This window comes from Bombus flavifrons, chromosome 2 (assembly GCF_040668555.2).
Source record: "Bombus flavifrons isolate JBK064 chromosome 2, iyBomFlav1_principal, whole genome shotgun sequence".
Lineage (NCBI taxonomy): Eukaryota > Metazoa > Arthropoda > Insecta > Hymenoptera > Apidae > Bombus > Bombus flavifrons.
Window position 1 is genome coordinate 16,541,327 of NC_138443.1, and position 14,980 is coordinate 16,556,306.

Sequence of the window (14,980 nt, forward strand, 5' to 3'; positions counted from 1 at the left end):
TGTATGATCGCTTGCAGATAACTCGCAGATATTGATCGATAACTCGTATGACTTGTGAAACATTAGCTGGTAATGACAAAATCCGCAATTACTTAGTTATCAAGCCAATATAATGTATGCACACGTATCTTTTTGTGTTATAGTTTAATTGAATAGAGATAAATACGTCAAGATGGATTCGTTATTGGGTAAAATATATGTCGGAGATGAAAGAACATCGGGATTTCTCGGCTGGAATGTTGAGAAAAACCCCAATACCCTAGTCCAGACTTTTACTATAGCTACACTTAAGTAATAAAAATAAGAAATAGTTCTAATGTTTCAATCTGGCTTTATGACGATGGGTTCGGGTTCGAAGTGACATAGCGGGTCACTGGATGTAGCCACGGTCACGGGAGAGACGTGTACCTGACAGAGGTATGGAATGATTATATGGCCCTCATTAAGAACAAAGATTGACCCGAGAAGTGGGGACAGGAATATATAAGGGCAGTTTCATTTGGATCAGGTAGTTAAGCAGATAGTTAATTAGTTAGTCGTTGAACGAATTGCTGATTGTGTTATCGAGAAAGATACCCGAATCGTGTATTACGTTGATACTCGTCATATCGTGAACCGTGGATTCGTTATCGAACCTGAATTCGTTGTCACCATCATCTCGACCATCCTATCGCCGCTATTACTCATAGCCTTTTGTAGTGTCCACATTTGTACCAATAAACATTAGCTACATCCGCGATGGTAAAGTAAGTAAAGGATCATCGAACGCCCACAATTTCAACCTTTCTCCGACATATATAAAAAGAAATACAGACGAATTATGTAATATTTAACGATAACTTATAAGGTACGAACCTTTTGTTGAAATAAAATGTCAAACGCCACTTGTTCTTTGCGACATACAGCCAAGAGTTTCAAATCTTTCGCGACGGCAACTTTAACACTAGAACCATGGATAGTTAAGACGAAGCTATTTCTACCAAAATCAGTGAAAATGACTGGTCTTTAAAAAATGCGTAATAATAGAATATTTTTATATTTCTTGATTTATTACTTTCTTACAGAAGCAATTCCATGTTATGGTATTTTTGGTATTATTAATCCATCTGGGACTACGATCCTTAAACGAGGGTTGACATGTTTATAAAATTGTAGAACCAGTCATTCTGATTGCTGTGGTATTTCTAGCGTTAGCATCTAGCGATCTAGCGATCAATCCAGAATCTTCCTGATATCTGATATCATCATATCGAATGGTGCGCGGTAAAAATTTTAAAAACGTGTAGGAATTTGTAGAAAACGAGGAAACTAGTTAATTGAGGTTCGATAAACAGATCGCAGGACTCTTACACTTTGACAAGTATCAGTCATTTTGACTGCTCTTGGTATAAGTAGCCCTGATACAAAATTATTTTCAGTTTGAATACGTAAGAAACAAAATAAAATTCATTATATTATTCTTTTAGTTATCGTTGCGAAAGTTATTACATCATTGTGGAAAAAGTATATAACACGAAGTAGGAATTTTAAAATAAAATTGTAAAACCAGTCAATTTTGCTGATGTGGTAGTTCTAGTGTTAACCATCATTATCGTGATTACTTTTACTATACAGAACAGAGGTGTGAATGTTTGTTTTAAGCATACGGCAGACAGAGATGATGTTCATTTTACGATTATCTATCTTGAAAGTTTTTCGATTTGACGACGCTGCGATGCAATTTAAAAAATGTCCAGAATGTAACGAAATTCGAATTTTCATCGTGAAAGCAAAACGAGAAAGCAATTCCGTAAAATAACCGGAAAATTAAGAAATTTCGCTTCTATGTTATTACCTACCGGTAGGTTTATACTACCAGCTGTGGAGAAAGGTTTCCCGTGCTTTCAGTTTTACGTTCGACTTACATTCGATTTTTGTGAACGAAACATATTTCATTTCTGAAAGTCGAAGTATCTCCGATTACTAAAATATCTTCCGTTGATACGAATAGCTTCGTTTCCATTTCTCAATCCTTTTAATTCGGGAATTCTGGCTATTTTTGCATCTCGAACTTCATACGATTGATTCGCGATTAGAATGAAGATCTTTTTGGGAAGATTTCTAACACTTTTTACGTACCACACGTACCTTGGCATTGTCGTTGAGAGTAGGACACGTTGTTTCTATAGATTTAGCGTTGTTTTTGTTTTCACTGAAACGCAAACAGGTTACATTTATTAAAAAATACACTATTTAAATAATTAAATGTCGGTACAATAGACACGTGAAAGGACGATGAAACATTTGGATTGAAAGCGACGAAGCTAAAGCTTTGAAACAGTGGAAGTGTTAAAATATGGAAACGATTGAACACGGAGAGTAGCGTGACAGGTTGTTGCAATTGGATATTTTTGTAGCTTTCTACTTTCCCACTAATTTCACTGGTGCGATCGTTAGTGAACAGTCAGCAAGCAATAATTGATACGAAACGTCGAACAGATATAAATTTAAAATTATAGCGATAAGCGTCACGCGTTCATCGTTCCATCGATGTTCTAGCGTGTCACGTTAAATCAGAATATATCTTTAGATGTTCCTTCATTGTGCTACTTACACGACTATAATCAAAAAGGATCCACTTTCGAGTATTTCGTCAAATACGTTGATCGTTCTTAATCGTCTCGCGCAGAGATCTCGCGGTGCAACGTTGCTCAACGAAAGTCTCCAACTATTGGCTTGGCAACTAAGTGATTGCGGATTTTGTCAATACCACCTAATGACAAAATCCGCAATCATTTAGTTGCAAAGCTAATAGATCTCACAACGAGTGTGTCTTCTCGCGAGATGTTTCCACGTTTTCGCGAATTCAAGCGTAACGTTTCGGTTCACCACGCGTCTAATTTACGAGTAGCCACCAACGAGTCAGCCACGTTACACGCAAAGTATGTTACACGTTTAAAGGCAAATTTTCCGCACGCGAGACGACATTCGGTTTCGAATACTGGAAAATCAGCGTGCCAAACGTCTCGCGATGAGAAGGGGTTAATAAGGAGGCACGGAATGGTTTATCCTTTAGAAAGAAGAAGACTGGAAGTCGGCAAATATTATTGTCGCAGGTGGATACATCACGATGTCGGGCCACATAGAATACTATGGGAGTACGGGAACAGGCGGCGGGATGCTTCCCGCGGGCGGAAGTGGAATGTCGGGAATGGAAGACAGCATGCAGGGCATACAGATGCAACCGGGAAGACCGATGAGCGTTTGTTCAGTGAGTTCTTGCGCTGCTGGTGGCTCGACTCCGCCGCACAGAGGCAATGTCCTTTACCAGAATTGCGGGAGTAACAATCCCCAGGAAGAACTCATGAACGACGAGCTGCTCATGTCGCTTTCCGTACGCGAATTGAACAAACGCCTTCATGGTTGCCCGCGGGAAGAGGTGAGTCAGGTCTCTTACATTTTTAACGACACTTTCGCATAGGTAATGCCTCGCTTTCGTTTCATTCACAATTTTCAGTTCGCCACTCGTTTGCTCCGCGTGTTTCTACCTTTTGCGATTCTTTTTCCTATGGTAGAACTTTGATTATTATGGGAATACGAATCGAAGGAACGACCGATCAATGGGAAACTTCAGCATGATTATTTCGTCAGACAATTCAGAAAATAAGAATAAAAAGCGATAGAAATCGTCGTGCTTTTATTCAAAGATATTCTTTAACACGTTTTTTCGCGTTAACTGTCTTTCCCTCGATATTTGCTATTGACAATCGACAGGAAAAAATTTTCCAGCTATCCAAAGATCGTTTAGTCTTGAAAAAGCGCGTCAAACTGTCTGGCAATTGACCGCGCGTGTTGATATTAATATCTGTAAGACAGTTCGAAATAAATGATCCTCTCTCGTACGAAGACGAAGTTATTCGAGTATCTGAAGAGAGCGCGAAATGATCAATTCGAATAATCAGGTTCTACCGTATACAAATTTCTTTATCGCGGTGTTGGTACAATTTCTTGCAAACTGTTTGCGCTTATTGGTCGTAACGATGATGGATTATTTAACGATAGCGATTAAGATGAATGGATTTGAAGAGAATTTTTTGGCGAAATCGCGAAATACATAGGATTTTCCTACTTGGATAACTACGTGTGAAGTGAGCGTGAATTGGTATATTGGTATCTATGTATTATTCATGACTGTAGTAGAACGAACTGTTTGTTGGTTAGACGCGCGAGTTATCGTTATTCGTGGTGTTAGTGTTCTTTCGTTTTTTAACTTCTTTTTATACACGATTTTAAAAATTACTATTCAACTGGAGAAGTTTTCTCAAATCATTTTTACAGTAATTTCGATCCACCTTGTACGAGATGATTTACATATTATTAGCGACATTTGAATTCTAAAATAGTTTTTGCGTAGTTATACGATATATTAAATATATTCTCTTTTAATTATTCGTAGCATACGAAGAACTGAAAATTTCTTTCCGTTTCTTCGATATAGAAACGAAGGTTTCGTTTGAAAAAATTAACATTTATACGCAAGTAACACATTGATGCTTTAATTAGAATCTACCTTGACACGCAACTACGATACATCATTTTAATTAACGTATTTCGCGAATCTGTCGTCCGAGGAAAAGACGAGTTAACTCGTCGTTTGTATATTTTAGGCATAGTAAATTATACAACGAAACAACATTAAATCGTTATATTTCTATCGAAAGCATATTGTCACGTTTACCTTCGCGACGAACGAAACAAAGTAATTCGACTTCGTTAATTTTAAATTTCCAAATAAGAAAACCACGTACTCGGATTACGGATGAACTCTAACGTGTCTAACAACTATGTCTTTTGCAAAAATTTGTTACCTTCTATGGAAAATATCATGAAATCGTTGTGGATCCTTGTTCTTTGGGATCCACCCAAGGATCCCAAAGGAATTTGGGATATTTTTACGTTGAAGGTAAACAAGTTACGTAAAAGTAAAGCTTCAAGCTTCTTTTTACGCTGTTTGCATGACCAGCGTATTAATTGCTCCCACGTACGGGTTAATTAACGAAATAATACAGAACCATACCAATTCACCCCTTACGACACCCTTATCCTCATGATTTTCCATCGAATTCGTTGGTAAAACGGTTTCTCCCTGTTCTACAAAGGTGGTGCGCCTGAAGCAAAAGCGGCGAACTTTGAAGAATCGTGGTTACGCTCAGAATTGCCGTAGCAAACGGTTACAACAACGACACGACCTCGAGACGACAAATCGCAATCTGCAGAATGAACTTCAGCGAATAAAGATCGAACTGGCTCGGATCCAACAAGAACGTGATCTTTTCAAACAAAGATGGGATATCCTTAGAACGCGGCAGAGCCATACTCATAATCACAGTCATAATCATCATCAGCAACAGGCGTCGCAGCAGCAGCAGCAGCAACAACAACAACAGCAAGCGCAGCCGCAACAGCCGCAGCCGCAGCAGCATCAATCCCAAAATCAACAGCAGCAACAACAACCGCCTCCGCAACAACAACATCAACCAGCGCCCGCGAGTCCAGAAGTTTATCTGTGACATCGACAGCGCCGAGGAGGCGCTTGCTGGACCTGAACAGACATCCGTCGTGCGCTCGTTGTACGAGATTCTCGATCGGTGAGTAGCGACTATTATTTTTCTTTCTACTTCCAGCAAAGTAAGAGAGCTGTGCAGTTTGAGTTTTCGCGGGACAGATATTCGAAGGATTAGGATACGAAGCGATTTCTTCGTAATGCCTCTTCCGTTTTTAAGGACGAGTGACTTTTTCACGATGCGTCTTCTCTGTCAGTTCTGCGTCGTGTGTCTGTCTTCGTTGTTTTTAACCGAGAAAACGAAGGAAAACACGCAGCGAGGACGCAGCGTCAAAAGTTCGCTCGTTCGCGCCGCATCTAAAGGGGATTTTCGTTTTAACGTAGCGTATTATGTTGGCATATTACTTGCGGATATTTATGCAAATTTATATCTTTGTAGAGACGATTAATTCTTAAAGGCAATCGTCGAAGGAAATCGCGTTAATTGTCATTTTTAATGTTAATGTTAATTTTTATCTTCCAGTTGTAGTGTGCATTTTTCGTTAGTTTAAAGATCAACGAAATCAAACAGATCAAATGTTTTACTCTGATTCAATGTCGGGCAAAGAATAGAAAAATTATCGTTTGCAATAATTAGGATAATATAATCTTACAACAGGCCGATAACATTAAAACGAAATTTCAGAGGGTTTAAAAAACGAAACGTAGGCAGAATTTTGTTTCACTTAATAAATATCATCGTGATTATTGTACTCTGGTTATATGATAGATTTTTGTATAAATATCGTGTTTATTCTGGTTAGTCTTATACCTTCAGTGAAATATCCAATAATTGCATAAAAATCCGCAATTTAGTTTATTATTATTTGTACATTTGAACAACTTATGTATTTAAAGTAACCCTTTTCAGTATTGTTGATGCTTCGATAACAATCGTTGTCTTAGAATTATCGTGTTCCAAGGTCTTTTTATTTGAGTTCCTGAAGGATACTTGGACTATAATATTTTTATTACTTTAATAATAATGATATTTATATTATTACCGTGAATGTTTCAAGATTTCAATTCAATTTTGTTATTTAAGTTTTCGAAATAACTAATTGAGAATTGTAAATGTAATTCCATAGCGTTTACTCGATCGAATGAACTTTTCCTAGTTTTCTATATGATCCTAGGTATACGCACATGTATACAGTTTACGCATTAGATAGTTCTTTCTAATTTGATACTTATACTTTTTACTTATATTTACTTTTATACTTATACTTCGTTTTCTATTCGTTACTCGTTACAGTTGGTTTTACATCTTCTTCATTTTTAACAGTAATATTGTTTCTTTAGATTCTTAGACGTTCCATGTACCTATTTGTATATTTTATAACAAAACGAAGACATTGGTTCTCGTTTTTTTTTGTCAAAAACAATGCAAAGCGATCGTTCGAATAGGATTAAAGCTGTCCTTTAGATTTTCCATCGGATCAACTTGTAATCTCTGCGTAAATCCTCATATTATAACGAAAATCCTTTCGGCTTTACGTCTCTCCAGAAATATATTCAGAATCTCGATCTTCGTAAACTACACTGCAATGTTTATTTCTTTTCTTTATTCAAATTATTTTCCGCCGCGTAGTATTCACGGAAGAAACATTCTATTTTCCAAGAACGTAAGTTAAAAGCCAGAAGTCTTATGGAATTCCTGATTTCAAAGAGTTTCTTTCTTTTTTCTACTTCCAATATCCTTCGTTCAATTCGTTTCAAAAAGTGATATTATTTCTGCCTGAAAGAAAGCAATCGAATATCGAAGACAACCGAAGAATAGTTGATAGTTATTTGCAAAGTGATCGATCTTACCGATCTTCAATGACCTTGAAATACGCTATCAACGTCTTTTCCCGTACAACTTCTCACCGCACATGTTAACGTTGCTCGATTTTAATTTCCGCGATATTCGCGAAAAATCAGTTCAATATACCTTACGATTATTTTGATCAATTTGCTTCCATTTGGCACAGACGGACGTGCTAACTTATTTTCTACGATCATTCTCGACTCACGTAAGAAAGAAAACTCAGTGGTTTGAATTTGGGTTAGATGATTATCGTTCGACAGTGTCGACGATACAACAAATTAATATGTTGAGTAATAAGAGCGATACAAGTCATAGTAAGCCTCGTATTATATTATTGTTATTCAAAACTGGCAACACGATATTTGAAAAAAACGGGACTATTTGATCATTAAAATTATCGTACGTCGTGGGAACAAAAACTTTCGCGAATATCTCGGAGAGTAAAGCCGAGCGACGGTAACACGTACAGGGAAAAGTTGTTGCGAATGTCGGACCTGACAACATATTTCAAGATTATTGGAATCGGCGAGTTGGTCCGCTCCGTGACCAAACGATTACTTTAGAACGAAATAATTGTTTTTAGCTCGGGAAGCGAAATCATAACGATGATCTTTTCCCAAAACTTTGTTCACAGTGACATACCTGTGCGCGTGGGACTGAAAGACAAAGAACCAGACGAACAACCGGGTATATCCTTCGAGAAACAACGTTTGTTTCCTTCCTCTTTTCAATCGAGTCTTAAGTCTTAGGCACGTTTTTAAGCTCGTCTACGTGTATATAGCGTTCAGTTCTCCTTCCTTTTCTTTATATGTATAGCTTTGTAAAATGACGTGAAAAAAGAAAAGAAGAGCCTTGACTGTTAAAACCAACATTGTAAATCGTGTATGGAATTAGCAGCGCAGATAAGCTGTCGTTAGACTAAAGGTAATTAGATCAATTCTCATAGGTATAGAAATATATCGCTCGCGGTAGGCTGGACGTTTTTACCAAATATTGTACCGAAAAGAAGAAGGAGAAGAAGAAGAAAAGAAAGAAACGGGATAAAGAAAAGAGAAGGAAATATAAGCGAACTTCGTCGAAGCGCGAGAAAGGAGAGAGGCAAGGATGAAGCTTAAAGTCAGAGGTCTAGCGTTCACGAGGTTCATCTCTTTCTTTGTTATTTAATTTTTAGCCAAACTATAATACCATTGACGCGTTTGTCGCGAATGATCGGTTTGGATAACCTTCGTTACCGCTTATTATCATCTATTATACGTATTTCGTGTTTGTAATTAATTCTCCATTGGTATCTTTGGATCATAGTTTTTCGTATTTTTCATATTTTGTTATCGTTGTTTGCATTGGGTTACTTAATTTTAAGTTACTTAGCTCCATGAAATGGATATTCTTTATTTTACAAATTCAATCGCCCTATCGTAAATGAATTTGTTACGTTGGAGGAGAGCATGACAGAATCGTTGCCGATTTCTAGTCTCAATTTATTTCATTTTACAGATTTTCAGGCATAGTTTCTCTTACGAAATAAAATTAAACGTTCGAGAAGCTATTAATCTTCGTCCATCAACCTGTGAAACAGAGAATACAGAATAAGATTAAAGATCGAGAAATTAAGTAACCTGACTAAAAGCGTTCCGGTTATCTATGGTTCAACGGTATCATTTAAGAATTGATACATCATATAGAGCGTGATACGTTCAACATCATTCGTTGCGTTAACTGTTCAAGCTCCGAGATAACTCGATTTTTAGACGTCGCATAGTTTCTTACGAATATCATAGAAAGAAGCATAGAGCAACGTTGTTTACGAGTGGAGCCCCTTGCAAGCTCCGATCCTCTTCGTACGTCGTTATAAGAAAAAGGCAGTTGACATTTTTAACACGACCTCCCTGTTTTTCTACCTCGGTTTTAAACAGAAGGCGACACGCCACAGCGGTGGGAATCTGTTTTCTACGAGAAGCGAAAAGGCTCGACCAGTACCAGCTTTTACAGTTTGGTGTTGACGAATCGCTATCCGTTTCCATCGTTCCTTATCGCTCTCTTCGTTTATAATAATTTTTATATTTAAATAGTTACTTGCGTGGAGTATAATAGCGTAATCGAATTTTCGAGATCGAGTTGTGTGTTGCCACGATATCCAGGATCGTGCAATTTATCAGCAGGATCACGGTCCTGGAAATTTGTACCGGATACTTTCGTGCCATTACCTACGAACCTATTTAGAAAATGGACAAATTCTTTTGGCCGATCTTTGGCTGAGATTGCTTAACCCTTTGACAATCGAAGACTGGGTCAATCCTGTCTCGTGTAGATATTTCACGTTCGTTACCTTCTAATCGTAAGATACATTTAGAAATTATCGTTCTACCGAATTGCGGTAGAACTTCGTTTATACAAGTAACCTTCAACTTCCGATATCCGAACTTGAAAGCTTAGCTATTATGCGAATTGTGGTCCAGCCACAGTCTTCCATTACGTTCAAACGTCTATTCTTGTAACGGAGTTTACACGGAGAATAAATTGTACGCTGGAAACATGGGACAGTGGAACGCGATACACAAACGACTGGTCAGCTGCCTGTTTCTACTATCAGAATCCTTTCGAGCAGTTCAGCCAGGTAACGTTACAAGTGAAATTTTACAAGCCACGAGTTACAGATTTTTCTCGATTAACGGCAACGGGTTTGATAATAAATGAAAGTGTACGTGTAAATGTTATGAATCGCAAGCCGGCAGAACGTTCCGTTCGACGTAACATCGCGATAGGAAAGAAGTTTATAAACTTAGCATTAATAGGTTGTCAGCTGGTTAATATCATTTGTTAGCAAATTATCGTGCACGAAAGCCTTTTTTCTCTTCGTTATCTAAACTGATAAGAAAGACCGTAGACGATAGCTAGAGAATTCATTGTCAGTCTCTAAACTATCTTGGGTTCCCAACCTGCTCGGATAAACGAAGTTCTAGCGATCACCGGTACGAACGATTTTATTTTTCAAGCAAATTTCGTTATTACTATGCTATGGACTTTCACGAACTTACGTGAAACGTTAAAGTTGTAAATATATATATAAAAGGTTCAAAGTAATGCAATTCTTAGTACGTAGGTGAAAAGAACATCTATTCAATTTCTGTTTTTCTTTGATCGATTTTTGTTTCAACTGTATAAAATAAAATATGCTGCGCTAATAGCAACGATGATCCAGTCTTTGTTAGACAAGGGTTGATCGACGAGTAAACGGTAATGGAGAAATCATCGTGCATCCTTAAGAACGATTATCTTTTATCTTCATTTATCCTTATCACGAAAGGAGAACCTTACACGTTCTCTTTCATCTGATTTCGACGTTCCGCGGTGCGAAATCCGATTCAAATCGCGTCGCAGAGGTCGCTTCGTCTAATTAATAGAATTCGCTTCGATTATATTAGCGTTTACGAGCATGTTCGATCGTGTAGCGCGAATGGGACGAACGTGCGTTTTCAACGGGGTTCGACGCGAAGGAGAACCCAAGGATCTCAAGAAAATGCGTAAGAACGCGTGCCGATACATTTTCGTACCGACACCTACGGGAACAGTGATATCAATTTTAGTAATTATGGCACAAAATGATCTGTATACGGTAGATCTATAAATTATTAGTCGACTTTTAGGTTTGATTTTAGGGGGATCGTTAGACGAGAAGAAGAGGGGCTACGATGTAATTGTTTGCGTTGCACAGCGGCGTAAATTTTGTTGCCACAAATTCCTGGCCGATTACGAACTAACAATTCCTAGTAATCACGCATGATAACGAATAATTGTCATACGATACATCTGAGAATTGAAATTTTCGAAGAAGCAGCAGCTTTCCTTTCGTTTTCTTTTAACGCGATCATGCGGTTGTGAAGATGCGAAAATATCAGATTTGATGCAAAAATTACGCCACTGTCATATCGAATGACATATGAATATACTATATATATATTATTGTTTTGTCGTGGTTGGATTACGTTGGGTCGTTTCTGTCGACCGAGAATGTTTCCGATTCGACTTAAAAATGTTTTAATTCCCGTTACATCGTCTCATGTGTACATAAAATAATTATTATACTTCTTATTATAAATAAACGTCGATATCGACAGTTTCAGATACGTTTGGCTGTCTTTTTCTTCTGACTTTTTAATTATCATTCTATCCTTTTCCTCAGACACGTTATCCTCTTCGTTTGAATAAAGAAAAAAACGAGACAACAGGTTTTCATAGTTCGTATAACCAATCGAGAGGAAATTTTTCCACAGTTTTCTTTAACTCTCAACCGGTACATATACGTTGTCGTATCGCAAGGATTATTTCATTTTATTAGTTTACGCCATCGAAACAGTTTGATGGTCTTTGTCGCGTAAAATACAAAATATAAATCGTGATCGATTATTCTGAATTTAAGTAATTTTTTTTTTTTGTCAATTGAAACTGTCGTGATCGTTTACGATTCGATCGATTAAACTACCACTCGCCACTAATTATTTATCTTGGCGTTATCTTAAAAAATGTATTGTTACGCAATTTTGAATTTTCAATTTTCAATTTCAACCTGAGAACTACGAATGTAAATATTTCTCGCGTTAATTTCGCAGAAATACGCATTACGCAAATCATTCTCTGAAATTTCCAAATTTTTATAACTCGCAAAGCTTCCGAACGTTTCCAATTGCCTCACACGAAAGTAGTCCATCTTGCGAATTATTTCGAAATTACGAATTTCGTTATACGGGATAGGACGTACGTGCATATTAATTCGTAACGATCGAATGATTTCAGTGACATTAATGATACCAAAAAATGTGGTCAAAGACGCGCTGGAAAAGATATTATACTTGTCTGTAAAAAAAATAACAGTGAGCTAGAAATCTTGTTGAAATGTCCACGTACAGAGGAATAAATTAACGAGAATTAATCGTACGTTGGTTGTTCCAAAAACCTTCAACTTTATTCTATCAAAGTTCCAGTTCATCCTGCGTTACCAATAACTAGAAAATATCCAATTGTTACGCTTTGTGTCTTTCACCATCGTATAGAACGTGAAGTAATTCTACTGAGGATAATATTTTATGTCGTTTTATGTCGCTCCTCGTACTTATATCGATCGACGCAACAGCAAAGAAATAAACGAATAAAATCGCTTAATTAAACTGGACGAGGAAGCAAGCAGAAGGAAAAAGAGGAAAGGCCGACGAAGAAAGACTATGGAACGAAAAGTTCTGGTTAGCGGAGGTCCGCATTTCGCGTGGTTCTAGGTGTAACATGCAATGTGCAGGCTCAGCGTTTCATTTGAGAGGCAGGCACGAGCATTGGGTATGGAATCCCCTTCGTTCTTTTATGCACCAACAAACCTTCTCCCATCTATCTCTTTCTTTGTCATTCTCATTAACCTTACTAGCTCCTTCGAGCAACAAATATTTGCAACACGTGCAACTGCCAGTTTCGAATTACGATGAAATCGATGCGACGACAAAGCTGAGAAATATTTTGCTCGAAATAAAACTTTTTCTTTCTCGCTTCTTTTCTTTATTGGGGTAACTACCTTCCTCTTAAATAAAATCATCGCACGACGCGTATAATCGCTGATGTTTCTATTGAGAAATTTGTCGATGATCGTTGTCGACGAATCGTTGAACAGTTTCAAGCGATAGACAAAGTAACTTGGATAGATTTATCGTGGAACGGTTGTGAAAATTTTACGGTGAAAAATTATGTTCGTAATGTGAATGATTTTCGTATAATAAATTTGGAATAGAATTAAATAGAGATTTTTTACTGTAATGTATATACGTAGGTAAAATTCAGAACTTTCAAACGTTTTAGATTTTCTCTATCGTCTCATTTGAGCTATAGAATATCTACATTGCGATAGATAAGTCGGTATAGAAAAATCTGATAAAATATTTATTTCAGTCTATATATGTAGACTACCATATGCAGATGATTATGCAATTGTGGCAAGTATAGATATGCAAATATGTACGAGCATCGACAGAAAAATGTAAAAAATATCAAAGGTAAATACAGTTATCTACTTATATGTTACAATGTTTAGGATATAAGTCATACTTTTATTTAAGTTTCACTTTCTTATCAATGTTTTTAAACATACGAATTTGCGTAAACATCCACAGCGCTCGTATCGGTCATTTCTTGCACATTCGCCAGACAAATCCTCTAAATAAAACTACATTCTATTTTTCCCCAATAGAATGGTAAATTTGTCGTAACACGTGAAACGTTCGCACGATTTTCAAACATCTGTATCCGATCCAGTTGATCGCGAATTACGATCGTGGAGATTTTTCAAATATACCAGCGAAATAGATCTACGATGAATATCGATATCGAGTGTATTTCCTAGTTAAATAGTCAAGTTATCGTAAAATTTTATTTTCCAACTATGAAGAAGCAAAGTTTCGTTTAACAGTCATTGTAATTAGCAATTTTAATTATTAGCAATTAATTAGCAAATATTTCGTTACAACGTTTAATATTTGTCATATCTGTTCTTCTCCTGTATTAGCGTATCGTCGAGATATTCGTCGACAATTTTATATAAAACGATCGAAATCGGAATGATCGATAATTTGAAACGGAAAATTCGTCGAAAGCGAGGTTTTCTTGCCGGGTTCTGGTCTCGAAAAACGCGAAACATTGGCACGCGTTTTCATGAACGGACGCGGCCCCGTCGTTCTCGCTTCCCTCACTTTATTTGCAACGCCGTTTCTGCTGACACCGCCGCTCGACGATGAATCCATCGAGATGGAACGTCGGTAAACAAAACGTTCACCTCTTTCGGTGAAACCCGCAGCTCCGTGTGGAGCGGAACGATTCATAAGACCGTGCACCGTGTACAGTGTACACACACAAACACACACATATTCGAGAAATCACGAGTACGAATGATTCGGCTCTATAAATGTACATATATAACCTCGGCGTTGAATTGTAATGAGTTGAATTAGTAATGTATAATTACGTGGTAGATCGTGAGTAGTATGATGGTGAAATTTTTCTACGCGCATCATTTTTTAACTACCTTTGCCTTTTTCTGTGTTATCGGGTAAGATTTTTTTTGAAAACAGAGCTGTTTGTTTTACGTAGAATATTTCGATCCAAATTCGAAGCTGTTTATTACGATAATGTGTAGAATATTACAGCATAATCAACTAAATATCAACTAAACGAGTTAGATTAGATTAGATCAGTAGATTGCTTTAGGAATGAATTAATCAAGGAAGAGATATTTATAGTCGGTAATCGTCGGTAGCGTGTACTTACGATATATTTACAAATATTAAGCGAGGAGAGATTAAAAAAAAAATTGATATACACGTACATACACGGTGTGTCTAAAAAATCGCAACAACATTCTCTCGTCGAGAAATTTCTTTCGAATGTAACTATATTTTTATTTTTAAAGCCAAGTATTTTGTTAAATACGTCTGCAGCGTCGTGCTTGTCAACTAATCGTGATTTGTACGATTTTTCCATATCGCGTGGACCAATATACGGTACGATTTTTAAGCAGATGAATTTTTATGGACAAAATACCTACATATTTTTATTGTTGT

At 37.1% G+C, this 14,980-nt stretch overlaps 1 protein-coding gene across 4 annotated transcripts in view; it reads left to right on the top strand.

Moving 5' to 3' along the window:
• tj (Maf family bZIP transcription factor traffic jam) overlaps positions 1 to 14,980 on the top strand; it is a 77,354-nt gene that overhangs the window by 7,090 nt on the left and 55,284 nt on the right. Inside the window, exons 3-5 of one of the 4 annotated variants that reach the window (XM_069132067.1) lie at positions 3,096 to 3,427; positions 5,139 to 5,627; positions 8,338 to 11,515. In XM_069132067.1, the coding sequence (XP_068988168.1) occupies positions 3,096 to 3,427; positions 5,139 to 5,549 (743 nt within the window). In that variant the 3' untranslated portion in view covers positions 5,550 to 5,627; positions 8,338 to 11,515. Of the gene's footprint in view, positions 1 to 3,095; positions 3,428 to 5,138; positions 5,628 to 8,025; positions 11,516 to 14,980 lie in introns of those variants that run through there. The other 3 variants (XM_069132065.1, XM_069132068.1, XM_069132066.1) reach the window with 3 other exon arrangements.